Source organism: Brachionichthys hirsutus, unplaced genomic scaffold, assembly GCF_040956055.1.
Source record: "Brachionichthys hirsutus isolate HB-005 unplaced genomic scaffold, CSIRO-AGI_Bhir_v1 contig_941, whole genome shotgun sequence".
Taxonomy (NCBI): domain Eukaryota; kingdom Metazoa; phylum Chordata; class Actinopteri; order Lophiiformes; family Brachionichthyidae; genus Brachionichthys; species Brachionichthys hirsutus.
In genome coordinates, this window is record NW_027180602.1 from 33,877 (window position 1) to 60,627 (window position 26,751).

The 26,751-nt window shown below is 43.5% G+C and overlaps 8 protein-coding genes across 9 annotated transcripts; 2 read left to right on the forward strand and 6 right to left on the reverse strand.

Annotated features, from left to right (window-relative positions):
- Positions 1-513: 513 nt before the first annotated feature.
- Positions 514-5,728, reverse strand: LOC137916136 (DNA-binding protein SMUBP-2-like). The gene is made up of 16 exons (XM_068759239.1): positions 5,656-5,728; positions 5,260-5,342; positions 4,809-4,978; positions 4,538-4,733; positions 4,351-4,448; positions 4,012-4,178; positions 3,702-3,902; positions 3,469-3,616; positions 3,213-3,387; positions 2,733-2,915; positions 2,535-2,653; positions 2,349-2,443; positions 2,021-2,144; positions 1,146-1,925; positions 856-1,055; positions 514-712 (listed from the first exon to the last, which is right to left on the reverse strand). Exons 2-16 carry the CDS (start codon positions 5,337-5,339, stop codon positions 518-520), a joined length of 2,931 nt encoding a protein of 976 aa, XP_068615340.1. The 5' UTR covers positions 5,340-5,342; positions 5,656-5,728; the 3' UTR covers positions 514-517.
- A 380-nt stretch (positions 5,729-6,108) lies between these two features.
- On the forward strand, positions 6,109-8,355 carry LOC137916128 (chitinase domain-containing protein 1-like). The gene is made up of 12 exons (XM_068759230.1): positions 6,109-6,213; positions 6,325-6,468; positions 6,555-6,687; positions 6,783-6,827; positions 6,924-7,030; positions 7,118-7,179; positions 7,261-7,350; positions 7,432-7,533; positions 7,600-7,749; positions 7,863-7,943; positions 8,023-8,065; positions 8,220-8,355. Exons 1-12 carry the CDS (start codon positions 6,109-6,111, stop codon positions 8,316-8,318), a joined length of 1,161 nt encoding a protein of 386 aa, XP_068615331.1. The 3' UTR covers positions 8,319-8,355.
- A 412-nt stretch (positions 8,356-8,767) lies between these two features.
- LOC137916129 (glutamine amidotransferase-like class 1 domain-containing protein 1) lies at positions 8,768-10,476 on the reverse strand. Its single transcript, XM_068759231.1, has 7 exons — positions 10,371-10,476; positions 10,182-10,258; positions 9,529-9,634; positions 9,342-9,449; positions 9,170-9,261; positions 8,993-9,086; positions 8,768-8,908 (listed from the first exon to the last, which is right to left on the reverse strand). Exons 1-7 carry the CDS (start codon positions 10,417-10,419, stop codon positions 8,793-8,795), a joined length of 642 nt encoding a protein of 213 aa, XP_068615332.1. The 5' UTR covers positions 10,420-10,476; the 3' UTR covers positions 8,768-8,792.
- Positions 10,477-10,573: 97 nt separating this feature from the next.
- On the reverse strand, positions 10,574-15,086 carry LOC137916130 (CD151 antigen-like). 2 transcript variants are annotated; one of them, XM_068759232.1, is made up of 9 exons: positions 14,982-15,086; positions 14,121-14,205; positions 13,297-13,488; positions 12,789-12,863; positions 12,550-12,570; positions 12,134-12,238; positions 11,771-11,920; positions 11,601-11,687; positions 10,574-11,449 (listed from the first exon to the last, which is right to left on the reverse strand). In XM_068759232.1, the coding sequence occupies exons 2-9, from the start codon at positions 14,202-14,204 to the stop codon at positions 11,390-11,392; spliced, it is 774 nt and encodes a 257-aa protein (XP_068615333.1). In that variant the 5' UTR covers position 14,205; positions 14,982-15,086; the 3' UTR covers positions 10,574-11,389. The 2 variants fall into 2 exon arrangements, with proteins under 2 accessions (XP_068615333.1, XP_068615335.1); XM_068759234.1 differs by lacking the exon at positions 12,550-12,570.
- Positions 15,087-15,476: 390 nt separating this feature from the next.
- LOC137916132 (EF-hand calcium-binding domain-containing protein 4B-like) lies at positions 15,477-16,908 on the reverse strand. Its single transcript, XM_068759236.1, has 7 exons — positions 16,897-16,908; positions 16,587-16,713; positions 16,398-16,479; positions 16,162-16,276; positions 15,843-15,950; positions 15,701-15,777; positions 15,477-15,607 (listed from the first exon to the last, which is right to left on the reverse strand). The coding sequence occupies exons 1-7, from the start codon at positions 16,906-16,908 to the stop codon at positions 15,523-15,525; spliced, it is 606 nt and encodes a 201-aa protein (XP_068615337.1). The 3' UTR covers positions 15,477-15,522.
- Positions 16,909-17,809: 901 nt separating this feature from the next.
- On the reverse strand, positions 17,810-20,595 carry LOC137916133 (EF-hand calcium-binding domain-containing protein 4A-like). Its single transcript, XM_068759237.1, has 9 exons — positions 20,341-20,595; positions 20,114-20,259; positions 19,880-19,990; positions 19,314-19,460; positions 19,093-19,183; positions 18,920-19,015; positions 18,654-18,841; positions 18,040-18,111; positions 17,810-17,960 (listed from the first exon to the last, which is right to left on the reverse strand). The coding sequence occupies exons 1-9, from the start codon at positions 20,593-20,595 to the stop codon at positions 17,810-17,812; spliced, it is 1,257 nt and encodes a 418-aa protein (XP_068615338.1).
- Positions 20,596-23,264: 2,669 nt separating this feature from the next.
- Positions 23,265-24,367, forward strand: LOC137916137 (transmembrane protein 138). Its single transcript, XM_068759240.1, has 4 exons — positions 23,265-23,392; positions 23,583-23,754; positions 23,869-23,944; positions 24,024-24,367. The coding sequence occupies exons 1-4, from the start codon at positions 23,265-23,267 to the stop codon at positions 24,134-24,136; spliced, it is 489 nt and encodes a 162-aa protein (XP_068615341.1). The 3' UTR covers positions 24,137-24,367.
- Positions 24,368-24,949: 582 nt separating this feature from the next.
- LOC137916140 (transmembrane protein 258) lies at positions 24,950-26,163 on the reverse strand. The gene is made up of 4 exons (XM_068759242.1): positions 26,068-26,163; positions 25,634-25,743; positions 25,166-25,294; positions 24,950-25,068 (listed from the first exon to the last, which is right to left on the reverse strand). Exons 1-3 carry the CDS (start codon positions 26,068-26,070, stop codon positions 25,168-25,170), a joined length of 240 nt encoding a protein of 79 aa, XP_068615343.1. The 5' UTR covers positions 26,071-26,163; the 3' UTR covers positions 24,950-25,068; positions 25,166-25,167.
- Between the last annotated feature and the right edge of the window lie 588 nt (positions 26,164-26,751).

The following is a 26,751-nucleotide window of genomic DNA, read 5'->3' on the forward strand; positions in this document are numbered from 1 at the left end:
CATCTGGAACGCACAGCTGGACCGTTGAGGTGGGCCAAGGCCAAGGATGGGGTGGCAATCTTCCATCCGAAGGAAGAGTGTCGTGTGCCTTAACCCAGCTGAGGGCTTCTGGGTGATCGGCCTGTGTAATGGAGACTATTTCTGGGCCCAGACATCACCTAGAGTTAAGCTGGCTGTGAAGCAGAAGCCCGAGAGGATTACCATAAAGCTATGAAAAAGGAAGAGTAGCTTTTATCAACACGGCCTACTTGACAACAATGCACACATTTAATGACAAATTCACAGAAAGGATTCTTCCCTTTTCCCCTGGATTGAATCAATACAGGAAAGACTCAAGCCCACTGAGAATCTGTCCTCTGAGAATGACAGAGAAGACGGACAGTGGACGTATAGCTCTGAGTGGGTTCAAATAACATGACACCAACCAGTATCCAGTGAGGGGCATGTTTAATCAAAGGAATCCATTTTAAGACATCTGAATTGCGTTATTTTGCTCACAATAAATCTTCCGTCGTTTTCATTTACCCTCTTCTTTCTTTGGTTTTCTCTGCGACGCCATATCTTTCAGTTTAGAGTCCAGCTTCCTTTGCAGATGGGCTTTCTTGTTGGGGTCCATGGAGTTGACTTTCTTCCCACTCCCAGCGTAAAGAACACCTTCTTTGCTTATTCTCATTCGAGCATGAGACTTAGCTTTATCTCCACAACCGTGAACCTACACAAAACAGGCGTCACGCGTCAGGTACAGGCTTATTCATGTCATCCATTCAGTTTCAATAGCAACTATATGACCAAATCGCAGCTGCCTCACCCAATAGAAACACAAAACATGCACTATTTGCTTGGAGTCGGTCTCACCTCCGGTATGTGATGACTAAGGCAATACTGCCTGTTGCAGAACGAGCACAGTTGTCCAAGTGTTAGCACAGAAGCTTTACACTTAAGAAAACTGCACACGCTCTCTGCCTTTTTGACCGCGTGGATGAGAGCGTCAAAGTCGTCTTCTGGAGCGGCGGCAGCAGCAATGTCGCAGGCCCCCGCCTTCGTTCTATCCTTTCCTGGAAAGGAAGTGTTGGAGACGAGTAGTTGGTTCCGTATCGGACAGGACAGGCATCAAAATCAGGAAATGTAAGAGCTCTCTAACGAACCTTTAGCTGATTTGTCCTTCCTTGATGACGATGCCGTCGAGGTATTCTGTTGCTTTTGCGGAGCTTTTTCTTCCCTTTTTTGCTGCTCGCTCTTCATTCTCTCCAGGTGTAACCGCTTCAGGTCTAATGCAGGTTTGTTCGGCGATTCGCTAACAGGCTCCTCTTCTTGTGCGGCTGCTTCTTCTTCCTCCGGTGTTGCCTCCTCTGCTGGCGTTGGACGCAGCAGCCTGGAGACGGTGATGTATCTGTCTTTCCCCTCACCTTTACTCTCGTGCACGAGGCCCAGCTCCTCAGAGATCTCGTGTACCAGCAGACGGTCGTGAGAGTTAAAGGATGATGGGAAGTGTAGTTCATTATGATTTGAGCCCTTCAGAAAGCGCTGCACCTGCTCTCTGATCTCAGCATATCTCTTCTTCTGCTGCTCCTCTGACGGTGGCGTTGGGGAGGACTTTTTGTCTTTAGCATTAGCATTGCTTTCACGGCCAAGTGGCTTCTTCTGGGCTTGTTTGGCTTTGTTGGGAGGCTGGTCTTTAACCTTTGGTTTGGAGGACACAGAGTCCTTTGTGTCTTTGTGGTCGCGGGTGTAATTCTGTGGGACAATGTCTTGAATATACTCAAATGCTGTTCTGACCTCTCCAAACATGGTCATGTGATTGATGAGGGACTTCAGGAAAGGATGAGTCTGGACAGTTTGTGTGTCGCACACAACAGCGATGTGACGTCTCGCACGCGTCACGGCCACATTGATCCTTCTGTCCTCTGCCAGAAACCCAACTTCTCCTAAAAATAAGGCATGAAAAAAATATGCACACACACACGTGTAAATTACATTAGCTGACATTTATGGCGTGGCAGAAAGACACACGACCGGACACCTTTTCTGTTGGAGCGCACCAACGACAACACCACGGCTTCTTTCTCTCTGCCCTGGAATCCATCCACTGACTTTATCTCCAGCTCTGCATATCTCGCAGAAAGTTTCTGACGCAGAAGATCAACCTTTACACAAATAAAAACACCAGAATCCATCCAATGATCAATTAGAGATATTCTGAGTAACTCGGGTTTAAGATAACATTTTCAATTTGTGGGATTTTATTTTAATTACCGTGTAGTGTAGAGGAAATAGGTATACAAGAACTATGTAAAATACATTTCAAAGCAGTGCTATAGCAGCATATTTGAATCCATTCAGTGACTTACTTGTAGATTGTATGGAGCAATAACAGCGATGTGCTTAGCTTTAAGCCCAGCTTCAGTTAAGGTCTTAATGTGAAGCTCAACAAGCTCGACTTCCCCTGAGGATAAACGATCACATACCGTTAGATCCCTCAACACAATAAATAAGATATGACTACCGGTATGCTTTTTACAGTAAAAACGACTGACCTTGATTGCCTTTGGACTGCTCATCTGTGACCTCCATCTCACTCAGACCGCAGCCTGCAGTGTCAATAAGAAGCAGCGGCGTCCTGGTCTCTTCCACACAGGTGACGCCGGGCAAATCTCTTTTGTGTCAGAGGCATAATAATTATTGAGAAATCTTTTCCTGTGTGAAATACTTTTCATCACCACGATCGCACTCACTTTAACATATGCCTCTCAACAGAACTGTGAGCCGTTAGTCTCCCCTGGTACATCTCTTTGGAGGCCCAGTCCATGATGGCGCTGTTCATGCGGTACTGGACTGTCAGCATACGGACCACAGAGTCGCCATACATCTGGATAAGTCTCTCCATAAGGCTGAGAGACAAGCCTTTCAATGCAGCCCTACAGAGCAGGTGAAGAAAGCCAATTCATATGAGAGCCTATAAAAGATCCTGAAAACATTTTGACCCATGGCCCAACAAATATTTTGTAACAAAAGATGATTTTTTTTTTTAAATATTTTTTTTGTGTGCCACAATCAGGATTCAGTAACATTTAACTCTAACTGAATATAACCTGAATATTTACTGTTATGAGATGTTTGAGGCGTTAAAGAGTTAGCAAAGTTAATATTCACCTGTAGAGTAAAAAAGCGTCACTATTTTTTTATTTATTTTAAAAGAGTGACCATCTGCTTACGTTTGTGATTTGATGGTCGGGGGTAACTGCTTGTAGTCTCCAGCTAGAATACACTTGCGTGCTCTGAGCAGGGCAATCCAGCAGCTGCTCTCCAGAGCCTGAGCGCACTCATCAATCACAACCCAACCAAAGTGCTCTGCTGGCAGGTACTTCAGAGGGCCGTCATTACAAGCACCTGTGTTTACAGACGGGCCTTCTGTGATTGCATTTCACCATCATTGTAATAGCATTGTCCTCACTCTAAGCCACTGCTGACCTGTGTTGGTTGATAGCACAACATCGGCTCTTTTCAGGATCTGGGTAATGGCTGCCGCTTCCCTGGTTTTCAGCTCTTTTCTCAACTCCCCTATTTCCCTTTTGAAGTTCATCCGCTCGCCTTTTTCGCCCCTCTTCTTCATTCCCACCTTGAAAAAAACAAAACAAAAGAAATATTTAATAGTTAATTAAAGATGGCACAATGTTGGTAGGAGCACACGCTGCAATACTTACAAAAGCTTTATCGATGTCCTTACGGATGTCCGCAATGATGCCTGCATTGTCGCTCTGAGCAATGATGGCATCGAGTGAATGTTTCTGGATGGACTCCAGAAGTCGAGCAGGATGACCCAGCCTCAGGACCTTTGTCTTGCATAGGGCTAACCTCTCCACTAAATTATCCACGGCCACGTTCGAGGGGGCACAGCAGAGGACCTGACAAGACAGAACCCAACATGAGATGATCCGGTCGGACAGATGCTGCAACTCGGAGCAGAAATGAGAGACCATCGCCAATAATAGAATAACAATCAGCCCTCTGCACCTTTTGGCCTTGTTTTACTGCTTGCAGGATAATCTCCACCACAGTGGTTGTTTTCCCAGTTCCTGGGGGTCCATGAATCACTGCTAGCTCCCTCTGAGACAAAGCGAAGGACACAGCTTCTCTCTGCGAATCATCCAGGTTGGAGTTAAAAAATTCAACCTCGTCTCCTGAAACACAGAATGAGCAGAATTAGCGTGCGTAGAGTACAATTCATGTTGTTGTGTTTTGAAAATCAGGCTGAAGAGTACGGCGTGTGCTTGGGTAAACACTACAACTAAGGACAATCGACCACAGAGTGATTAGCCAGCGTATTTTCATTTGTTTTGAGGCATGAGTTACGTGGCTGAGACTGAGAGGACGGTTTTGCATCTCCAAAGAGAACGTTTATCAGATTGCCAGCTGGTCCGCTGTTGTATCCATTTAATTCATTCAAGGCCCTGAAAGCAAAAAAATGTACAGAATATAGACTTATTTTTTGCACGCTTGTACAAAACATGACAGTAAATTCATTATCAATGTCACTTACTTTTTCATTCGTTTGTAAGTGATGTCATTTGCTAACTTCATGAGGTTATAAAGAGAATCCGTATCAAAGCTGAGGCCGTCCTTTGAATCATCAAATGCGACACTTATCGAAGTTTGGCTGACCCTTGTCACAATTCCTGAGCCAATCTGAGAATCCGTGGTGCATCCACTAGTGTCGTACAAGCCGACTATGTCGCCTGCAACAAACAGCAGAATATGAGAATGAATGCACCCAAGCAGCATCACGTCTTCATTCTAATATTCTCTCTCACCAGGTCCGAAGCTGTTGCTAGGCAGAGATGAGAAGCCAAGGTACTTTGTTGGCTCAAGGACAACAACTGTGCGACCATACATCCCTGTGGACAGACTTCCTATATGCAGCTTAAGCAGGCATATGCCTTTATTTTGAAGATCCTTGAGAGAGACGTTCTCCTGCCATATCCTGGAGGCACACATCATCAAGAAGCTTATTCCACAGAATCATGCCTCGAAATGGAAGTTGTTGCGCATTTGTGGGATGTGGTCGTTTCTCTGGTAAGGGAAGTGGCATCATGCAGACCGGACCCATACCAGAGGCTAACTCAACCAAAGCGCTACTTCATTCTTAAAGCTGTGTCTTCAAAGTCCCAAACCTTCTGTGGAAGTGTTGGAATACAATTTCTGGACTACCCCTTTCTAGTGAAGTACAGTACATCACTTTGCATATTATTTAACATTGCTCACCTGGTTTCCGCTATTTCGGCCTCCCTCTCTTCCTGCAGAAGCTCAAGTGTCTTTGAAACAAATTGTTCCACTGCCATCATTTGCTAATAGATAGAAAATAAATAAATAAATATTACTGCAGAGATCAAAAACATAATTTTGGTCTGGTGATTGCAAACAGTTAATAGCATATATTGCCAATAAACCTAATATGCACTGGTGCTTGAATGCTCTTGCGTCCAAATCTACGTTTATTCAGATTCGGCGCGATGTAATTGAGTACCAATAAGCACGTGTGCAATAAAAAAAAAAAAGCTTTATGCAAATCCTTGACAGAAATGTTGACATGTTAGCTTGTTAGCGAATCTATCCTGTAACAATTCTAGCTCGCAATAAGAACGCAAACGTGACACTCACCAGTTAGTGTTGGACATTTGGTAAATAACAGAAGGAAGAAACACGCATATTTCGCATGCGTTTTTAATAACAGTGTCTATGGGTTTAAAGTCTCTGAGAGGTTGACATGTTTGGCTGGGTTGTCTTCTTCTACGCTGCGTAAAGCTGCGCTCGCGCTTGAACCGCGTTGCCACCTATCGGCTCGGAGGACTTAAAGCTCTCGACCACGCCCACGTTTTATTTCGAAACCCCGGAAGTAGACCCCGAACGAAGCCACCCACCGACCCACTCACCAGCAGGTCGTTGCCCCCTTCGTAGCGGCGGCACCGCGTTAGCACCATGGAAGGGTCTCTTTTCGCTGGTTGTTCTCTGTAATTTGAAAACGTCGAGAGGAGGACATGTTGCCTGCTCATCTACCGGATCCGGAAGCAAGCGCTTTGTAAACCCTGCAGACCTGAGCGCATTTTAATTAACATGAAGACCACATTATTCCTGCTGCAAGCCCTCTCGTGCTGCTGCTTAGTCTGTGCCACACTCTCAAAAACCGATGCAAAGAAGTCTCATAAAGCCGAGGCCGAGGTGAGTAACTTCAGGGGCGGCGATGGGCTCACCTGCCGGCTGTCCGGTCGTGCTGCTGCGGAGTGTTCGTCACTGAAATGGGCTGCTGTGCTTTCTGACTTCACCGTCCAGGCGGCTCCTGCCGAACTGTCTGTTTTGGATCGCGGCCTTGTGGTGTCAGACCCGCAATGGAAGGACATAGTGAAGGAGGAGAAGCGACACAATGTCCACATCAGGAGCACATTTCAAGGGCAAGTGCTTGGATACGTCACGCCTGTAAGTCTGAAACCGGGGTATAAACCCCTGCCTTTTGGCTGCAATGTATGTATTACGTAATGCGCCTTTTGTTTCTCCTCCTCCAGTGGAATTCTCACGGCTACGACATCGCCAAGACGTTTGCCTCTAAACTAACTTCGGTGTCTCCGGTGTGGCTTCAGCTGCGGCGACGGGGACCCGAAACGTTTGACGTTACCGGACTCCACGATCATGACCCCGGTAGAGGGCCGACCCCCCCCCCCCCCCCCAGATATCAGAGCAGCACCATAAAGGAGTCATGCGCATCCTGTAAAATGTCTTCTTTGTCTTTTCAGGCTGGGTGAAAGCCGTACGCAGGTCTAACAAAAAAGTTTCGATCGGTGAGTCGACGTTTAACCTGTGGTTTCAGAAAAGACTCTGGGGGGTGGGGGGGGGGTCGCCGGTTGTTCCTTCAACGTTGCTTCCTTTTCCGGCAGTGCCCCGGCTGTTGTTCGACGGCTGGTCCTACCAGGACTACGCCACGGTGCTGGGGAGCGAGGACGAAATTGAAGAGCTGGCGAACGAGCTAGTGGACGTGGCGAAGGTAAACCGAGCGGCGTTAGACCTCGACTCGACACGGCAACAACGATCGTCCCGTGTGTCCGTCTGATCGAAAGCTGTGGCCTTGCAGACCGAAGGCTTTGACGGGTTCACCATGGAGCTGTGGAGCCAGCTGGGAGGTAACAAACGAAAGTGAGTTTCGACCGGAATCCTCTCTTGAGGCGAGTCGCGGGAGCGACGCAGATAACGAAACGTGTCGGATGGACTCGGCAGGGAGCTGGTCCACCTGGTGAAGCACGTGTGTGAGACTCTGAAGGCCAAAGGTCTGGACTGCATTCTTGTCATTCCGCCGGCCGTTACGAGGTGAATCGAAATCACGTTCGGCTGCTATGAGACCGAAAAATGAAAGAACCTGGCGGTGAATTTTTCCGACTCGCTTTTCAGCGCGGGGCAGCCGGGTATGTTTGGCAGGGAGGAGTTTGAACAGCTGGCTCCAGCAGTGGGTGGATTCAGCCTCATGACGTACGACTACTCCAGCGGTGCCAGGTGAGTGCCACAGACAGGCGATGGTATTGCTGTGTGTGCTGAGATGTGTGCATTCGTTTTTGGCAGGCCGGGCCCGAGCTCGCCCCTGAACTGGGTGAGGGACTGTGTCCTCCAGCTGGCGCCCGGCGCCCAGTGGAGGCAAAAGATCCTGCTGGGACTTAATTTGTACGGCCTTGATTTTGCGAGCCAGGGAAGTGAGCCAGTCCTGGGAGGAAGGTGAGATAACACACATGAATATAGATCTATGATATGGTATCATCAAAAGTCCAGAGTAAGGTGGTTTTCAGGAACTGTAGCGCCGTGCTAAGCTTGTCTCTGATTTCCCGCAGGTACATCGAGATTCTTCGCGAACACAGGCCGAAGCACGTCTGGGATGAGTATTCAGGAGAGCACTATTTCAGCTACAAGAAGTAAGGATTAAAGTAATGGCTAAAACTCTTGATCTTCCCAGAGGGTCTTTTTTTTAAAAAGCATTGATTTTTCTTTCAGAAACAATGGAGTGAAGCATGTGATGTACTACCCGTCACTGAAGGTAAGACTTCCTTGTGTAATCAGGGGGGGGGAGGGGGGGTCGTGGGTCAACGCAACAAATAACATACGATTGATTGAACCTTTTCTTTCTTTAACTGATGTTCTCTCGAGGTTTATTTTCTGAAAATAACCATTTTCAAACAATCCTTTTACAGTCACTCCACATGAGGATCTCTTTAGCGGCTGAACTGGGAACAGGAATTTCCTTATGGGAATTAGGACAAGGACTGGATTATTTCTATGATCTCCTATGAAAGACTTCCATCCATCAAAGACTGGAACTGTCAGCACATTTTTTTCCTCTATTTTTTGACTGGTCATGATGCGCCAAAAGTTCAAGCGATGCATGCAGGTCTTTTTTTGTTCTTCTAAAACTAGCCGACCATTTTCTACATGAACAAATCTGGGATCTGTGGAATGAAAATGATACAAGAAGCAGACATATTAGGTACTTCAGTATGTTTAAATGAATGGTTTACATTACTGCTCACACACCACAAATGTGGCCTTCATCATCATCATCATCATCATCATCTGCTCCTGTAATGTAAAGTTGGAGCCTTTTCTTCATTATAAAATGAGACAGTTGAACTCTATTGACCGTGTTGCCGATCATTTTGTCCTCTCCACCAGCGTTCAATATCTGTCTGCGATGAATGTTTAATTAAACGAATATAAATGAAACGACACGATTATTTGATGTTTCTTCTGTTGACACATTTCATTTCTCACTTGGCACCACAGAGCAGGATTAAATTATTTACAGCAAGCAAAGTTGACTGCGTGTTCTGACCAGTTATTAGGTGTCGGTCTACGACTACGTGCACAGCGTCTTCTCGACTCGCTGGAAAACACAAAAGAGATTTTCAGCTTTAAAAATTCAGACTAAATATTTAGCAATTTGTTATCGGTGCTCTGCAGGCCTCACCCGTGTACGATCCACCGCTGTCCTTGACAAAGTCCTCCACGACCATGGGCAGGTTGGCAAAGTCGGGCCTCCGCACGAGTTCAAACACTGAGGGCTTTCAGCAAAGACAGCCGCTGTTAATAATCGCATCGAACACGGAGCGGTGTTTGGGTTTGAGTTTCCTTAAGGAAGACTAACCCCTGTTACACTGTAGCCGCTGAAGATCCACTCCTGCCCCTCGGTAGCACAGCAGAGTGCAGCCACTCCTTGCCCCGCTGCACAAACGGGCTCTGCACACAGTGAAAGACGCGCCAGAGCTTGGCACCAGATTATCAAACGTGGGCTGCCATTGGAATTAGCGTCACAGTACTTTTCTGAGAGATGAAGTGCTTGAGAATGCGATGCAGAGAGCCGCTGTGCGATAGGTCATTCAGTGCTCCGGGACAGTCTGGAATAAGCAGCGCCTGGTAGCGGGCACCTGGAAGCGGTCATCTTTATGTAAGTGAGGAGAGTCGAACCAAATTACTTACAGAAATGGCCGAAATGAATTTTCTCACCGTCTATAGATTCAAGTTTGGCTGGGGTTGCGTACGGTTTCAGGTTGAAATCCTGCACCCATCGAGCCGTGCTTTCATCAATGCCAATAAAGTCTATTGGCTTCCCCTGCAATAATTAGAAGGAGAATAAAGTTACCTCTGCTGAGGTCACATAGGTGATGTAAAAAATAGTTTTAATTACAGTGTATGGATAATCAAACATGATTCCATAATCTCTCTTTCCAATAGTGTTATCAGTGACATCACTGTAAGCCTGACTTTTCTGTACCCTTTCACACGGATCATGGAAATACTGGTTTTAAAATATGGTGTGTCGTGTCAACTCCTATTTCCTGGTCTGATAAATTGGAAAAATGTTTTGATACTCAATAAAATCCCGTTTATCTCAGCTGTAGTTGTCCCCTCTCAGAAAGCTCCCTCCCTTTAAAGGGTTTGTTCTGCTTCCCCATCTGATGGAATGAGACGCCTCGCTTTGATGCCAAAAAAATGTGAAGCTCAAAAGGTGATAATCATTTTTATAATTATTTTGGTCCACGTTGGAGGTGAAACACTTTCACTGCATATTTTTTAAATGTTACGTCTTATATAAGTATATATTTCTTTAAATAAATCTCACTCGTTCGTATCTTTTCATTTTAAATGGCTACTCTTACCCCTGGCGTGGCTGTCTGGAGATTAAACACTGGGGCACACAGACTGAAGCACTGATGGAAAGACTTTGCTGACACCCCTGAAGGAACAAACATAGGTCATTAAAAAAAATGGATCACGGAACTTTGTATAGAGAGTAACTATTATTTAGTGATGAATGCACCTCGTTATTGAACGATAAACGGACCCACCTTGCGGAGAAGCACTCGCCACGATCAAACAAGTTGGTTTAGCAGCCATTGTGCTGATATTTGTGTTCCCTACTCGTGAAATATTTGATTTCCGTTCAGATAAATAAGTCGGTGACACGGAAAGAGGAAGTCCGGTCAGCTGACAACAACATCCGCCCAGAGGTTTCAGAATAAAAGCACAACCTCAGATGTTTCAGCGGTTTAATGAACAATAGTAGATACATCTGTTATTGTTGTGTGATACAAAAAACAAAGGAGTCTCTTTAAAGGTTAAATATATGTCATTTAATTCATTACTATAGCAGCAAAAAGCTATTAGCTATGTAAATATGTGAATTCATCTTGATCAAAGACCGTCATCATACTCTGTAACCTCCCCACATCTGTTTTCACCATGGTGATCAGCAATTAAAGCTAGACAAACAGAATAGTAATTTTTATTTTAATATTAGATGTCAAAAGGCCATGCAGTAGCAGAATCTGAATCCTTACTTGATCAGCACTACCTAATTTTACTGATTGATAAGATTTTGATGTTTTATTGTAAAACAAAAATCGAACAACCTTTTTTTTTTAAATTTAAATACTTTTTTAATATGGTTCAGAAAACATTGAAATAAAATAGACTATGCATTAACTCCCATTAAGATTACAGATTTAAAAAATTGGCTAATTTACAAATTTACAATTTGTTCTGAGTTTAGTCAAAGTTTTTTTAAGATGTTATTTTTAAAAATGTTATTGAATGAATGGCATGGGTTTCTGGTTTTGTCTGAGATAGCGGCGGCAGCGTATCTAACCTCTATAGCACACAATAGAATTTTGCAAAAATAAGAACGGGGCTGCCCAGCAACAATATATAATTGCAGCATCTCTATCTTCTGGATGTCGTCCCCTGATATGGCAACTTCACAGGATCCAGAACTGTGTAGATAAATGGGGCATCAAAAAGTCCAACCAATCACTTTAAAATTCGTAATGTGTTTGTGTGCTTTAGTAATATAAAAGAAAGTTGTAAATCATTGATGCTCTTCTTCCAAATTTCTATAAAGGCAGCAAGTTAACATCATCCCCACAAGCTGAAAGAAACAGACACAAGAACTATGTTAGATTGCCACTGATTCAACTGCTCAGCACCCTCAGCTGGGAGCATCTGCACAACGTAAAAAAACACACATTTGCGTTGTGTTTTATAAAATAGAATATTTTGCTCAGAGGTTAATGCTTTACCTGTAGAAATGCAATCCCAATGGCCACTGCACCGAGAATATACAACTGACTCAGGATGAATTCCTCTAACTTCATAATGCAGCCTCCCTGTCAGCAAGAGGAATGTGGAAAACATTTAAATCATGTAAATTATATAGATCGTCCACACCCAAGTGTCCAGCTCTGCTTACCTCCACCTTGTAGATGTTGGAAGGGTGGTCTCTGCGGCCGCACAGCTCAATGGGGGTTTTACAGCAGCTATCAGGAACAAGGTTCTCGTTGACCTGGAGCCACACACTGCCTGTCCAGTCACTGTAGTTGTGACTTCCACAGCACTTAAACTGAGAGGCAGTCAGAGTGCAGGGAGGAGCAAAGAAAGAAAAAAGACAAAGGCATTGGGGACTAAAATAAAACACAATCTAAAGGATCTGTCATTTCAGAATTCAAGCAGAATCGAATGACATAATTTCAAGGGTATCGCATTTTGTTTGGCAATTATTTTTCTGACAGTGAATCAGCCATGAATTGTACACGTTACATTTTCACTCCCACACCTCCTGTTGAAGTTTATCCACAGCCTGCGTGACGCTCTCCTCTCCCGGCTGCTGGTATTTCTGCTGCATGGTCATCTTCAGGTTTTGTCTGAGCTCCTCGTTCAACTGTGAGACAGAAGGAATTTTTCAGTGCAGAAAAACATTGTGTCATCTATGAATCTCCTTCCATAAATAAAAATAACTCTTGTCAAGTTTCTTTCCTCCCCTGTAACATTCCAGGGTATCTGTGCAATGCCCACACATAACTAAAAACATATGAGCACGGATCCTCTCCCTGTTTACATGAGCATTCCTCAAATACATTTACTAATGAAATTGTTTAGTTGCCTGACCTACAAAACACAAGAAAACAGCCCATTTCTTTATAGCCTGAGAATCAGATTGATATAAAACAGAAAACCGTTGTGACGAGTTACCTGGTAGCAGAGAGGGAAACACTGGAGTGAGAAAAGAGGGGAAGGAAGAGAGGGGTGAATAAAGAAGAAACACAAAGAACATGCAGAGAGAAGCATGCAGGGAAGATCTGAGTGCAGCAACGTGTAGAAATTATGGAGAAAAGGGACAGATGTCTGAAATCTTCATCAAAAACTAATATTAATATTGAAATCTGTGACTGTTTTTGTCAAATGTACAAAGAGAAGGCGATGGAGTTCACCTCTTGGTAGGTAATGTAGGCCAGCACACCAGCGATGACTTCAAGTAGGAAAACACACAGCAGCAAACACAAATACTGGAAAGGAAGAATATAAAAAAAATCCAGGTGAAAATAAATGTATGCATGATTCACACATTACAGGAAGTTCATTCATTCATTACAAAGGCTGTGGTGACAATGCAAATAGACATCCCATCACAGACGTTGTGTAATTGTATTTCTGTCCAAGCTGCCGCTTGTGAGTCCCCTCATTCCTCTGGCATGAGCCACACTAGTCTAAATCTAACCTCTTAAAGACACACTCTGCATGACTTTATCTTTTAAATCGGACAGCGTCGTCTATCTGACATGATGAGCTGAACTGAATGAGACAGCGGGTCAGTCAGGATGAACTCTCCGTACATGGGGACCTAAAGGCGCCTTCGGTTGGTTAGTGATTCATACCTCAAAGGGATTCTCGCTCTGGCGGAGTAAAATAAAAGATTCTGTGCATCTGAGCTGATTTTACCGCAATCAAAAGACTCTTCATCTCCTTCAGAGTTGCACAGCATCCGATGATCCCAGTTACAATCACGATGACACCAGCCACTATTAGGATGTAAGCTGACGCTGAGTACAGGCTGGAGTTCAGTAGGCTGATGTAGTCGCTCTTTTCCACTAGCGTCCACACCCCCACCGCCAGGACAGACCCTCCTGCCAGCTGAAAGACACAACCAGCTCAAACCAGATGCTCACACAAAGGAATCCACTGCTTAGATGTTATATCTGCTTGAATGTGATGGTGATGCAGACGAATCCTCATCGTTCACCGTCAGCCAACTTTCACACAAGTTAGTTTTTGTGTAGTGAGGCACATTAATCAGGGCTTCATTTATAACTAGATGATGCACAGTGTATCCTAAAGAATAGCTGAGTCATGAATATTGAAGCGAATAATTAATAGTTACTTTTATTGTTGCAGAATCCATTTAGTACAGACTAAGTGGAGTATTTATTTATTTTTTCTCTTGCGGAACTATTGGTTGTACAGTGTTGACACAAAATAATAAATCTAAAGGCACAACTAATAAAAGTATTTACAAAATATACTCTGGACACATTTTTTTTTCATTCTCCATTTTGAATTGCTTTGAAACAATGTAAATTGTTTGACCTGTGTCATAAATGTAAAATTAAATCTCCATTATTCTCTCAAGCAAATATTTAGTCTAATGCTTTAATTAGCATTAAGTTAGAAGTACCAAATGGTGTTACTAGTTATAGAATATCTAAAGCCTTTAACTGGGTTTTTGTGTCTAAAGTCAGAGGAAAAACATTTCCTTATTAACTCACCCAAAAAAGGATGTTGAAGAGAAGAAGCAGATATTTTAGACAAATTGTCCCACAACCGTGTGTTTTTTCAGCTCGAGCCTCCATTCTGTGAAGAAGAATCTACATGTTAGCACACTGGGTTGATGCATACAAGGGAGATCTCCAGATCCTCAGAGCTCAGGTCATCCTTTAATGTCAGGATCATATATCTTTATTCTCATGTGGCGACAGTGTCATATTTGACTGTGTCAGTTACAGTATACATGCAAGAATGTCCTCCATCATTCAGCTTTAGTTCCACATTCAACGTGAAACTGATTCACTGGGTGGAGTTCTGACGCGCAGCATAGAATAGACAGATGTTCCTGAGAGCTGCTTTAAAATATATATATTTATATTTACCATCTTTGAGTAAAGAGTAGAGCAGAAACACAAACGGGTTCATGTCATACATGTATAATAAAGTTGTTATAAAAGTGCAGCGCTCAAAGACAAAATCAAATATGTGCAGACAGATATATATGTCCCCGTCCCAGTAACTTAACCTGATCTCACGCTTGAGTGTAGCCTTTGAAGGCTTTACTTCATGAAGTCGTGAGTCTGTTTTATCCTGACCGAAAAACCTCCCTTTGCAAGTTGCGATTCCCAGCATCATGACCGGGTGTTTTAAAATGTTATGTATAAAACTACTATGTTAGAAAAACTATCATAATATCAAGCACTAAAATATTCAAAACTTGCCATCATAAGACGTAACACTCCATGCATGAATGTGATTGTCCAGCAAAACGAAATCTCACAGTGGTTAGAATCAAGTTATTTTTAACTTATTGTGTCATGGAAAAATTGCTCTCCCTTTCCGCTCAGGCTAAAATATCCCACCTGATTTTAGCTGGTCAGCCCTGAAGGATGTTGTAGATTATCAGAGTAATGTCTTCCCAGATCCCAACAACCTGTGTCCACGCGCTGCTGTCTTTCAAGGTTGACTGCAACAGTGGAAGTTCTCAGTTGACACTTGACCAGAGCCTCCAACCCGAGAGCCCCAGAGTCTGTCCTCTTTTGGCACTGAAGGCAGCTGCTCAGGCTCTGCAGTCCGCGGCTGCCCCCAGCTGGTCTCTCAAGCACATGAGCTTTACCAGCATTAAAACATATTATGTGGCTCATATTATGGTCTTTAAAAATATGACTAAGACAACAAAGCAGGCATCAAAACAACATTTTATTGGATGTATTATCAAGACACTAAACAATAAATAAGAACACAAATATTGTTTAGTAAACCTGTCAGCAGAAATAAACATTCAAGTTTGCATCTTGAAATGATCCAAATCACCTCAGGATTCTCCAATAATCACCCATAATCACGCTGTGAGAAATGTGATTGATGTAATTGATCATGATGCTGGTACCTCTCTTCTTCCGTCTATGTACAGCAACCTCTTTTATTACTCCCCATGGTCAGTAAAAGTGCGTCTTCACATTGTCGATCATGCTGGGAGACCAACTTCCTGAGGTCGAGAAAAACATTAAATCAGCGTGCAGGAGCCACAAAACAGTCTCCCATAAAGCAAAATAAATGGCAACGATTTTAGGTGTCGTACCCGGCCAGATCAGCCATCAGCACCTCAATGTTATATCCAGTTTTGGCACTGCACTCATAAAACAAAGCCTGGTGTTGCTGTGGAAGAAACATGAGCGATTAACTCAAAGATTACATTCATCTGTGAATTCAAATGTTCCCACCTCCGCTAGTCTCCGCCCCTCCTCTGATGTCACTTTTCTGCTGTCGCAGTCTGTGCGGTCCAGTTTGTTTGCCAGCAGCATCAGTGTCGCATCTTCACACATCTTCTCCTGAGACAGACACACAGAAAGTTAGAATACAGTCTCTTAGCGCCGAAGCCTGAAGGACGACAACAAACAAAACAAACAAATAAATCTGGAGCATCAACGACACAGAGAAACTCCTTTAGAGACCTCTATTAGAATGTGTTCTTATTTACATGGGTGTGTATTCAAATGATTGCAAACTGTTTTGAATGTTTTTCCCATCTAGCCTGCGTACCTTTACGGTGTCCATCCATCCTCTGACAGCGATGAAGGAGGGAGAGTGAGTTAGGTCATACATGACGAGGATACCGTCAGCTTTACGGTAGTACTGCTCGGTGATGCTGCGAAATCTGAATTAAAAAAAAGAATGAAACACAGAAAAATATTGATTTACTAAGTGGCAGGAAATGATACTGCAGGGCAAATGATATTAAATGGAATAAGCTCCGACAGGATCCTCTGCCGTCCTACCTCTCCTGCCCTGCGGTGTCCCAGATCTGCAGGGTTATAGCGGTGGAGCCCAGCTTTAAAGTCTTCATCTGGAAATCTATACCTAGGAGCAACAGTGTTTAATATTTTTGCTTAAAGAGGCACAGAGGAGTCATTTAATGATTGTGATAACAGTGTGTGTGTGTGGGGGGGGGGGGGGGTCATTCTTACACACAGTGGTGCTCAGCGTGCTGTTGAAGTGTCCCGTGCAGTAGCGCTGGATGAAGGAGGTCTTACCCACTCCCGAGTTACCCAGGAAAACCACCTTGAACACTCGGTGAGGACTGACAATTTTACTCTAAAATTCAGGTAAAGGCATCCAACTTAACATTTAGATATCAGTGTCAGGGTTTTTTTCTTTTTCTGTACGCGACTTGAAATGGAACAAATCTGTGTTCCATCTTTGCTGTGCAGAACACAAATGTGTAATTAGAAGGATTTGGCATTGAATGTATTTTTAGGATTTTATTACATTCCGTACCTGAGTTTGCATCTGCTCAACATTTTCACAACTGACTCTACATGACGGTTGGATGGATGAATTTGTCATCTCTTTGTCTTTGTCCTGCTCCGAATCATCGGATGAGCTCCACTGTCTTCAGAATCAACGAAGACAGAAAATTAGTTGTTTCCTCCATGCCATATCCTCCTGGAATATCGTATCAGATGCACTTAATCATACCGACCTTTTCAGGGGCTTGATGTCTATGTAGTTACCTATGATTGACCCTTTCTTCTGCAAAGTCTTTGAGACAGTCTAAAAGGTTTTTGTGGAAAGTGAGGCAGAGGAAATGGGCAGCATTAAGATATAAACAGTAACAGTGTAAATGTATGGGTGTGCTATGTACAGGCGTCCAATTAACAATGTCTTTGCTGTAGAAATGTTAGTGGTGTACACAAGGTACACCATTTTTTGCGCCGTCATTCTGCTTTAATATCTAACAGCATGTTTAGAAATGACATGTCAAAAGTCTGACACGTTTTCGTGTTGGCATCATTCTAGTTTCTTGACTACAAAGATGATGATTTTCACAAGGATGCGGACAAGGTGAGGGGGAACCTACTAAGAGATCAGCACTCCTTTAGGAATTAGAATAAAGGGCTTTATTAGTTTGGTAAAAACTGAGCCACTGTAGGTCATCGTCATAAATAACAGTCAACAGTCAACACATAAATCACTCTTCACTTCAAGTTGATACAGGACAGAATACACGTCTTTTCAACAATACCCGTCACTACGGGAGAAAGAAACACTGCTGACATTGTAAAATAAATACAATTAAAACTGTGTCATTAACACAAGTTTAATCAATAACCAAAACAACAACATCTGCCGGTGTAAATAATCATTATCCAGATGATAATAATAGCATGGAGCCGTTCCAAGACTTAACTTAGGTAGGATAAATCTTCTGTGTCCATGGGGCACAAAGGTCTTCACTGAGACAACTTAATGGTGGAGGAGGAAGGTCAGAGTGTCTGTGACTAACCCTCTTCTGAGCTTGGTGGGCATCTTTCTCATCACGCAGCCTTCTGTTCATATCCCTGACACAAAGGAAGGAAGGTGTTCATTCCCAGCGTCACATCGGAGCGAGCGGATGAAAAAGAAGACAAGAGCTGTTACCTCAGTAGCTCCAGTTGCCTCAACAGGCTGTCCTTCTCTTTCTGCATGTTCCCCGACACCTTCGCCACGTTTCTGTCGTGAAACATTATTTGGAGTTAGGAAATATTGTGTTTTCTTCTTCTTCTTGAGCATATATGTGTGTGCAGTCAAAGCCTGATGGAGCCTGAAGGACTTTGTGCTGAAACATCATCAAGTATCCCTCCACGACAGAAAGTAGGCCTCGACAAAAATGCAATCTACAATCTGTGAGTCATGTTTGCTGCACACAAACGTCTGACATTCTAAATAATATAATCAGGTGGCAGTAGCCTTGTGAGCCATTTTTTATGTTGAACTGGAAAAACAAGTCCAAGAGAATATTTACTTTAATATTCTCGGAATCAGACATCAAAAAAGAACTTCAAAAACCCTGTAGCTATAGTTTCAGTAAAACTCAAAAGAGAGATCACATGACACCTGTGTATTTAATGTTCTCTATTTCATACCAGAGCACACATGCAGTGAGCAAACAAATTATTAGAGACAATGCTGTCTCTAATAATTCACAGGGAGACCGTATTCAGATTCTGATTTCTGACAGGAGAAACTCACGTTGCGTGCTTTTAGCAGCTCACCTCTGCCGAGCCACTTGCTCCTGGCTAGCGTTGAGTTGCAGCAGGTTGAGCTGAGCCAGAGCGGTCTGTAACTGTTCCCTGCTGCTCTCCAGCTGCTCCTGTAACTGGATGTTGAGGCTCCTCAGCTGCTGGTTCTGCTCCTTGATCTTTGTCTGTTCACAGCTCAGCTGATGGATCCTAGACTCCATCTTAGACAAAAGACGTTGATTACTTATTAAACCAAAGCTCAGGACATCCTCTTCACAGAAATATCCGATATATGTTACCTCTCTCTGTTTGCTCAGCGTATTCTCCAGTTCTTGCTCCCGAGTCTTCAATTCCTCCTCGAGTTGCTGCCCTCTCTGTTTCTGTCTAACGCGCTCCTTGATTTCATAAACAATGAATTGAATTGACATAAAAGTATGGGCTGAAGATCACACATCTGTACACACATCTGTACCTGAGCCTGGCGTTTATCTTTCTCCTCCCGAATCTGGCCTTCCATTTCTTCATATATGGAGCGAACAACCTGATCGTGTTCACTCTCTCGTCTAAAAACACATTTGAATTTGATGATTTTAGAACGCACAAAGCTGAATATGGCCATAATGAATTCACACTGTGATCATCATATGGACTAATAATATTATGAGCCACACACAGACAGTGGAAGGACGTGACCTGCGCAGAGCTTGTTCCAGGCTGTCTCGCTCTCTGATGGAGTCCTGTAAATGGGATACCGCATGGACCAGGATGCTTTCCAAGATGCTGAGCAGCTCTGGTCTGTCTCTCTGGAGGTCACACCACAGAGAAGAGAACTCCTGCTGACTGACACGGGAACGAGCAACTGTTCAAGGGGCTGCTGAATTCACACACGGACAGCTCAGCAACTCTCAAATAAAATGAATAATGAGTACAATGTTCGGGAAGGCAGCTCTTCAGCAAATGTTCAAGAAACAAATCTTTTACATCATTTATTCCTTTAAAAAGATATGTGAGATTATCTAGCACAAAATATAATGTTTATGAGAATCTAGAAGAAATGCAAAGTAGCGATTAAGCATCAGGCGATGTGGATTTAATCTGTGCACGGGATAAAGCCTTATTGGTTGTTGTTGCAATTAGGTTGGACATATGTACCAAATGCAGTACAGGACAACGACCCTGCAATAAAGGTCAACTTTAGGAAGCTGATGTTTGTTGCTGTTGCCATTGTTTAAAGGAGATGTTGATTTTGTGATTTTTACTTTTTGAAGAGTTTGTCTGCACCAAGCTCCATGAGGATGCTAACGAACTTGACTGAAGCCGGGTCCTGGGACACGTCCTCCTTGTCCACTCCCGTTTCAGCTTTGTCTTCACTCAGGTCAGTCGTGTCCTCCAGACCCACCAACTCACCTGCACCACAGGCAGAGGGTCTGATTTAAATGGGATGCAGACTTTTACAATAACACATTAACATTAGCTTCCCAGATAAATGTCACGGTGGCTGCGAATCCATCAGAATGCTACACTCACTTAGTCCGGTGTTGAACTCAACAGGAGTGAGGAATCCGTTGCTCTGTCGGTCCAGACTCTCAAACACCTCCTCCAGCTGTTCCGGGGACAACGGCAACTCCTTTTGCAGCCTCTGACCACAAGAGGGTGGACATTTGAACACAATTTAAGACATTATTAGCAATTTCACGACTCTGTCACGTCAGCTGCTCACCTGCATATCCCGCTTTGTGATGAAGCCTTTCCTCTCTTTATCACACAGCACAAAAAGCGCCTTGGCCTTTCCCATGATCCCTGCCTTTGGGCTATCTGCTGCAAACTCTCTGGGCCTCGGTGAAGCCAGCGGACTACGTCCCCGGCTCAGCAGAGGAGTCCCGGCCGGCGGGCCTCGCAGCCTCGGGCTCATTGGTACTGCCTCTCTGCTGCCGTGACCCACCAGAACTTCACCATCATTCAGCCACTGAGACATGACTGCATGGTGTGAAACAAGGCGTGGGCGCGGAGCCGCTGTTAGTGTCAGTGTTGAGCTCATTCATTTTCTATTAAATGCTTTACTCCCTTGAGATGTGTTAATCTGTCAATCTACAACAAAATAATTTGCTGTTTGCTAATCATAAACTATAATACAGTATATATAAACACTATATACTACTGGACACCGGTCCCCAGCCCTGCATCCCACATGTGGGAGTATCCCTGGGCAAGAATGAATGAAACCATTACATCTCGGTATTGAGAAAATGCTCAATTTCCATTCCCACTTTAATATTGCAAGATAAGGCATTTTTCAAAATGTGCCTTAATTATGAAAAGCTCATGTAGTTTTCACAAACCTTGGTGGAGCATCGAGCAGGCAAGCTAAACAGCTCTGCGTAAGATTGTTCAGCCGTGGTGGAGGAATACCTCCTTTGTGAAAAACGTTTTTGGACCCGTTAACAAAATAAGGATGAACTGCAACAGTTAATTCACCAATAATGAAAAATAACTATTAGTTCCATCCTGAATGAGAAATCACTCAGAATGTAAAAAATGTTTACGACACGGTATTACTGATCTGAGGTATCATTTATAATTCGAGACATTCATTTGGACCCTTCTAGATGCCAAACAGGGAATGAAAACACACTTTAAAATCTTCCATCCTGCAGGACACTGACAGAGGCTGACAAAGCAGGTCCTCCCTTGTCAAATATGAGGTTTGAAACAAACTAAGATGTGGCATTACCCATGATCTAACCTGCTAGAATCAGGTGGGCGGTTCACATTGTTTATGTGGATGAAAACGTCAATAAACGCGATGCACCGTCTACGACTGTGCACCAGGATGTGTGGAGACTGAAAAACCGGATGGTGTAATGCGAGAAGATGTCATGTGTACTCTAAGAGGCGGAGGACAGCCGACGTGAAGGACATGCAAATAAAACATTTGCAGTTGTTTGCATTTTCAGATCTTCCACGATAACAAAATGTACTCTTGAATCCGTATCAATGTAAAAGGAATGCTAATTAAGATGCATTTGATTGCTGACAATCCACAAAGATTACAAATTTGATTGTATATCACAAGAAATATGTTGATAGAGTCCTGCGTAAACATTACACGTTAAGGATTCGGTCCGTCAAACCAGCCTCCCAATAAATCAACAGCCACACCAGTGAACAAATAAACAGACAAGGTCAGTATAAATGCTGCAAAGTAGAGTTCTCACAGTCAGGAAAACAGGAATCACAAAGTTACAGTTTAAATCTAAAATAGTGCACGTGACATGTGCCAACATAAGGTGAGTTAAATTAGAGCCTGCTTGACACCTCGACAGCTCTCACATTATCAAAGAGATAATATGGTTGCGGCCATTCATTTCAGCAAACCACTAATAATGATTCGGCTTCTATGACGTCAACTTCGGAGCAATGTCGCTCTCGGAGGTTACCGAACTCAAGAGAATAAACTAAAGTTAGTGCGATTACAAACAAGAAAAGCACATAGTAAGTCGTTAATTCACTAAAAAGTGTGTTTTTAATATACCTCAACGTCTTACGTTCGTGTGTTTTAGCAATTCAATGAAAATGAAACTTTTAAATACAGTACTCACCTTCGGCGCACAACTGGAAGCAGGTGTCCGCTTCCCCGGACGGCGACAGTCTGCTTGAGTGAAATAGTACAGACTCCAGCCTGTAGGGGGCAGCGTAACCGCGAGCGATTATGTTTTACCGTAATATTTAGAGTAGACCTTAGATGATCCATTTCTCCAATGCAAGAATTACATTGAAGGAACATTTTGTAGACATGTCTGTGCGGTATAGACATGTCTGTGCTGTATTACGGTAAAAAAAAAGCGTTACCATGGAATTTACGGAAATACACACGTTTCCGCCGAAAAGCAGCAGCGGACGCTGCTAGCGGGGAGCATTGTTTGGCGAGTTAACAACAAATTAGAGGTTCTTTCTTGTTCCGGGTGACTAGTGTTCATTCCAGTCCCGTTTTTCAGGTAGGACGGCGTTGGTATTCATTTGAAGTCAAGCAATATATAACAAAGCAAATGTGCCAAGACTAGAGCGAATTCCTCGAAGTTAAAATCCGGTGCGTACCAGAATCAAAGGGGATCCGATGCGCAAGTGCTCCACCGTGTTTTGGTTACCTTGCGAGGTAAAATAAATGTGTGTGTTACCAGCGCCACAACAAACACGAAATGGCGCTGTGCACGGAAAGTGGACTCAAGTGTCTGCGACAGACAAGTTAGATCCACGTTCACGGCGACGCGCAAATATAGAACGATTAATACGCTCGGAAGGTGAAACAAACCAAAATGCGATCGATTATATATCCAACATGTCTGTTGTTTCACAGCATCTCTTGCTTCTTACAGGACATGCGGGATAAGATGATACCTTCTGCACCAAATCCGTGAACATGCAAGCGCATAAAATCGTGTCTGACGTCATGGACTGAATGATTCTGAAATAATCCAGATCACGGAGATGACCCCAAGTAAAGAAAAGCCTCGTGACGTCAGAACTGTCTGACTGCATCTCGACCTTCAGTACGGAAGTATGTCCCGACCGAACGAAGTGGCGTCACTCTCAAGTTCCTGCTTCATGCGAGTGTAAACAGAAGAGGTGTCAGATCGGGTCTGAAGGATGCTTCAGACGGGCAACTACACTCTGGTGCTGCTGATCCAGCTGACGCTGTTGACCTTTGACCTCTTCGTCAACTCCTTCAGTGAACTCCTGAGAGGGACGCCTGTCATCCAGCTGGTGCTTTTCATGTAAGTCAGTAAACACAGGATTGGTCAGACTTTTAGGAGACAGACTGGAAAAGATAAAACGTTTACAGTCTCACAACTGCATCCAACATACTGAATATTATTCTTGTACAGTGGCTGATCTTTATTCAGCAGCCAGGCGCCCACGTTCTGATAAACTAATAATACAAATAAAAGTATTCTGTGTCTCCAGCGTCCAGGACATCGGCATCTTATTCAACGTGATCATCATTCTGCTGATGATGTTCAACACCTACGTGTTCCAGGTCGGCCTGGTGTCCCTGCTGCTGGAGAGATTCAGGGCTCTGCTGATCGCCTCCGCTTGTTACCTGACCCTCAGCATCTGCTTCCACTGCTGGGTGCTGGTAGGCCTCCTCGTCACAGACACACGGGTGTCACATCTTGTGTTTATAAATGAAACTGGGATGGAATCAGCCCTCCATTGCTTTATTTTGTAAGAGTGCGTTTTCTTTTTCTAGAACCTCAGATGGATTGGCTCAAACCGCTTTGTTTGGACAGACGGCCTTCAAGCTCTTTTTGCTTTTCAGAGAACAGGTAATTGGTGGGTTTATTCTACAGCCTCTCCTTTAACCCGCTGCGGTAATGAAGTACATTTACCCCCTTTTGTTTACAGCGGCAGTGTTGTATTACTACTTGTACAAGCGCACAGCGGAGTACATGGGAGACCCGCGGCTGTACAAGGACTCGCTGTGGCTGCGCGACGCCTTCGCCAGAGCTCGTCAGTAAAGTCGGGGACAGTTTTGAGAGACTTTGACCTTTGATTACCGGCCCCTCGGACATATTGTTGGACATCGTTACCGATTCTGAAAACGACTCTTGGCAACCTGATGTTGAACGGCTAAAAAGGCCGAAGCGAAGTCTCACATTGTTTCCCTTTCCAGGTGAGCTGTCGGCTAAATGGTTTACAGGTGCAATAAGTCACGTCTATAGTAATCAGATCTGGGTCTACTAGTTCGTTTGTTCATTGCAGATATATGAAAGAGAATGTTGCGCTGTAAGAACCACGATAGAGGCTGTTTCTGCCTCCCACGGCACCCTTTGTAGAACATATAGGTAGTTGTGGCTACATTTGTCTGCTACCCAACCTATGAAGAGGCCACATAGTTCATTTTGCCTTATGTATGATTAGTATGTGCCGTTTACACACTTAACGCAAGTTGAGTAAACCAATATTAAAAAGAATCCCGATGTCTTTTAGTGAGGATCTTTGAAACGGCCTCCAACCTTTTTTTAATAAAATAATCCCTCTCTAATCCCGCTGTAATCCTTCATCAGTAGTGCAGTCTGCATCATCTTGGAGACAAGGTGAAACAGACTGCTCTATTTTTAACACAAAGATTTATCAGGGATTGAAGGTTTAGGCGCCTCTAGTAAAACGCACCGTAAATAGTTTTCAGTGCGTCAAAATAACTCTAATCTCAGGGGCCCAAAAGGTCAAGTGAACTTCAGGTCTCACTTTAACACAATCAGCATTTTATACAACTATAAAATCTATGACGGCTATCGCTTATCGCAATTGGTACAAAGAAAGACAGCAAACGTTATACAAATGATCTTTACTTGTGAAAACCAGAATCCATGTTCCCAAAGTATTTTCAGTGCGGTCCAATTACATCCAGTTCCACTGGAACGGGTCATGTTTATATCGTCACCAGAAGCTGCAAAAAACAAGAGCGATGGAGCAAAGTCAATCACCGTTTGCATGACTAAAAAAGGTAAACGTATGGTTAAATTAAAACCGATTTTAAAACATACCTTCACACATAGATGCCAACCCAGAGTAATAAGAAGAGGACGCCGAAACCCATGAAGAGTGAAGCCACGAGGGAGATCAGCAGCTCCTTGTAGACGTCCCTTGTGTACTTTGTGGACGTCACCTCATAACTGATAAAACATTAAGGGTTATCTAGCATAAAAGCACAACCATCAACCAAGGCCTGCCCTCCGTCAAGGCTTTTATTCAAGTTTTCCAGTCTATATAGTGTACTTAATAGAGCTGGGCCACGTGACTTCAAATCAATGTCATGATTATTTTGACCTTTTACTTCAATTACACGATTAAAACAATCAGCGAAGTCTGAAACGAGGATTTAGGAAACAAGTTATACAAGAACCTTCACTATAAAAACTCGAAAGAGCAATGACGAAATCCTCTCTGGTACGGGAGTCGTACTTAGTTTAAAACGCTCAACGTTAAATATGACATGCACTGTAAAAGGATACACAAAGAACCAAGCAGTGAAGAACATGCCGATGGCCAGCAGGACGACCGTGAGGTGGGGGAACACGGCGGGGTTCACCGGGCTGGTGTACCGGGTCATAGCCTCGAGTTCCTGCAGCCACATCAAAGACAGTGAGCGTAGCAACGAGCTACGGAGCTAGCGCGATGAGTAGCTTTCGCTCTACCAGCCTAGCTCAAGCTGCTGCGGCCATAACGTTTAATAAGCGATAACAAGGACCAGTTACGCACTTCGTGTATACTGTTATGATGCTATATTAGCATGAGACGCTAATCTACTTCTGCTAGTTTACATATCAAACTCCAAAAAAGCAGTGTTTCACACAGAAAACGTGATTAAATTGTATAAATATAACGAGCGGATAGCTATATATTAGAACTGAACCCACATAAATACGATAAAGATAAGGAATTGCACCATTCTGTGTTGATTCAGAGCTCCTCTTCCTGTGGTCCACACTGAAAAGGCCACGTACTGGCTTCCTGGATTTTATGTGACGTGTTATGACGTAATGACCGGAAGGTTTAACCCTCAGTAAAAACTTGCAAGATGTTCGGCTGCCACCTACTGGACATAATTGGACATTTGTTCTCAATGCGTAAGTAAGACAATGAAATACAGCAGAAAATTCAGTCAAAATTTATTAACTACATGCATTCATAGTATTACAGCATAGTTTTGGCAAAACGCTTTGTCAACGTGGTGATGCAATGGGCTTAAAGAATAAAGTAGTGATATTAAAGTACTCACCAAGATTTTATGTGATCGCACATTTTCTAAACAAATGGTGCGAAAATATGTGTGTGTGTGTTTTCATGCTTATCAATCATATATGGGCTCAAGTAGCTACAAGTTAATATATTATTGCTGATACAACAACCAAAAAATAACTACTTTAAAAACATTATAATAAAACACATCAGATATAAAGGAGCATTGGTCAAAAGAAAATGAAACTATACAGTTAAACGTAATGCAGTTCTTCCAGAGGATAAAATAACAGTCTGGCGCACTGGATAGAACAAAAGCAGTTCATATATACAGTGCAAAAAGTGCTACGTTGGTTGCTTTATGCCAGCTGGTGCATTGCAAACAAGCTAA

Bases quoted from the DNA above. Each gene is read 5' to 3' on its own strand.
- LOC137916140 (XM_068759242.1), bottom strand. The intron at 25,295-25,633 runs GTATCCTTTTAC...ATGTTTTATCAG, and splicing joins TTCACTGCTTGGTTCTTTGT to TTATGAGGTGACGTCCACAA.
- LOC137916132 (XM_068759236.1), bottom strand. The intron at 16,480-16,586 runs GTAAGAATGACC...TGTTGCTCCTAG, and splicing joins CACGCTGAGCACCACTGTGT to GTATAGATTTCCAGATGAAG. The intron at 16,277-16,397 runs GTAGGACGGCAG...TTTTTAATTCAG, and splicing joins GACACCGCAGGGCAGGAGAG to ATTTCGCAGCATCACCGAGC.
- LOC137916128 (XM_068759230.1), top strand. From the start codon at position 6,109: ATGAAGACCACATTATTCCTGCTGCAAGCCCTCTCGTGCTGCTGCTTA. The intron at 6,688-6,782 runs GTAGAGGGCCGA...TTGTCTTTTCAG, and splicing joins ACTCCACGATCATGACCCCG to GCTGGGTGAAAGCCGTACGC. The intron at 7,534-7,599 runs GTGAGTGCCACA...CGTTTTTGGCAG, and splicing joins GACTACTCCAGCGGTGCCAG to GCCGGGCCCGAGCTCGCCCC.
- LOC137916137 (XM_068759240.1), top strand. From the start codon at position 23,265: ATGCTTCAGACGGGCAACTACACTCTGGTGCTGCTGATCCAGCTGACG. The intron at 23,393-23,582 runs GTAAGTCAGTAA...CTGTGTCTCCAG, and splicing joins ATCCAGCTGGTGCTTTTCAT to CGTCCAGGACATCGGCATCT. The intron at 23,945-24,023 runs GTAATTGGTGGG...TTTTGTTTACAG, and splicing joins TTTTGCTTTTCAGAGAACAG to CGGCAGTGTTGTATTACTAC.
- LOC137916130 (XM_068759232.1), bottom strand. From the start codon at position 14,204: ATGGAGGCTCGAGCTGAAAAAACACACGGTTGTGGGACAATTTGTCTA. The intron at 13,489-14,120 runs GTGAGTTAATAA...TGTGTCTTTCAG, and splicing joins TCTTCAACATCCTTTTTTGG to CTGGCAGGAGGGTCTGTCCT. The intron at 11,921-12,133 runs GTGTGGGAGTGA...ACTGCCTCTCAG, and splicing joins TGGATAAACTTCAACAGGAG to TTTAAGTGCTGTGGAAGTCA.
- LOC137916133 (XM_068759237.1), bottom strand. From the start codon at position 20,595: ATGTCTCAGTGGCTGAATGATGGTGAAGTTCTGGTGGGTCACGGCAGC. The intron at 19,461-19,879 runs GTAAAAATCACA...TTCCCGTGTCAG, and splicing joins GCAGACAAACTCTTCAAAAA to TCAGCAGGAGTTCTCTTCTC. The intron at 19,016-19,092 runs GTACAGATGTGT...TATGAAATCAAG, and splicing joins AAGATAAACGCCAGGCTCAG to GAGCGCGTTAGACAGAAACA.
- LOC137916136 (XM_068759239.1), bottom strand. From the start codon at position 5,339: ATGATGGCAGTGGAACAATTTGTTTCAAAGACACTTGAGCTTCTGCAG. The intron at 3,903-4,011 runs GTGCAGAGGGCT...CTGTCTTGTCAG, and splicing joins CAGTAAAACAAGGCCAAAAG to GTCCTCTGCTGTGCCCCCTC. The intron at 1,056-1,145 runs GTTCGTTAGAGA...CTTCCTTTCCAG, and splicing joins GAAGGACAAATCAGCTAAAG to GAAAGGATAGAACGAAGGCG.
- LOC137916129 (XM_068759231.1), bottom strand. From the start codon at position 10,419: ATGGCTGCTAAACCAACTTGTTTGATCGTGGCGAGTGCTTCTCCGCAA. The intron at 10,259-10,370 runs GTGGGTCCGTTT...TTGTTCCTTCAG, and splicing joins GGCGAGTGCTTCTCCGCAAG to GGGTGTCAGCAAAGTCTTTC. The intron at 8,909-8,992 runs GTGAGGCCTGCA...TGTGTTTTCCAG, and splicing joins CAGCGGTGGATCGTACACGG to CGAGTCGAGAAGACGCTGTG.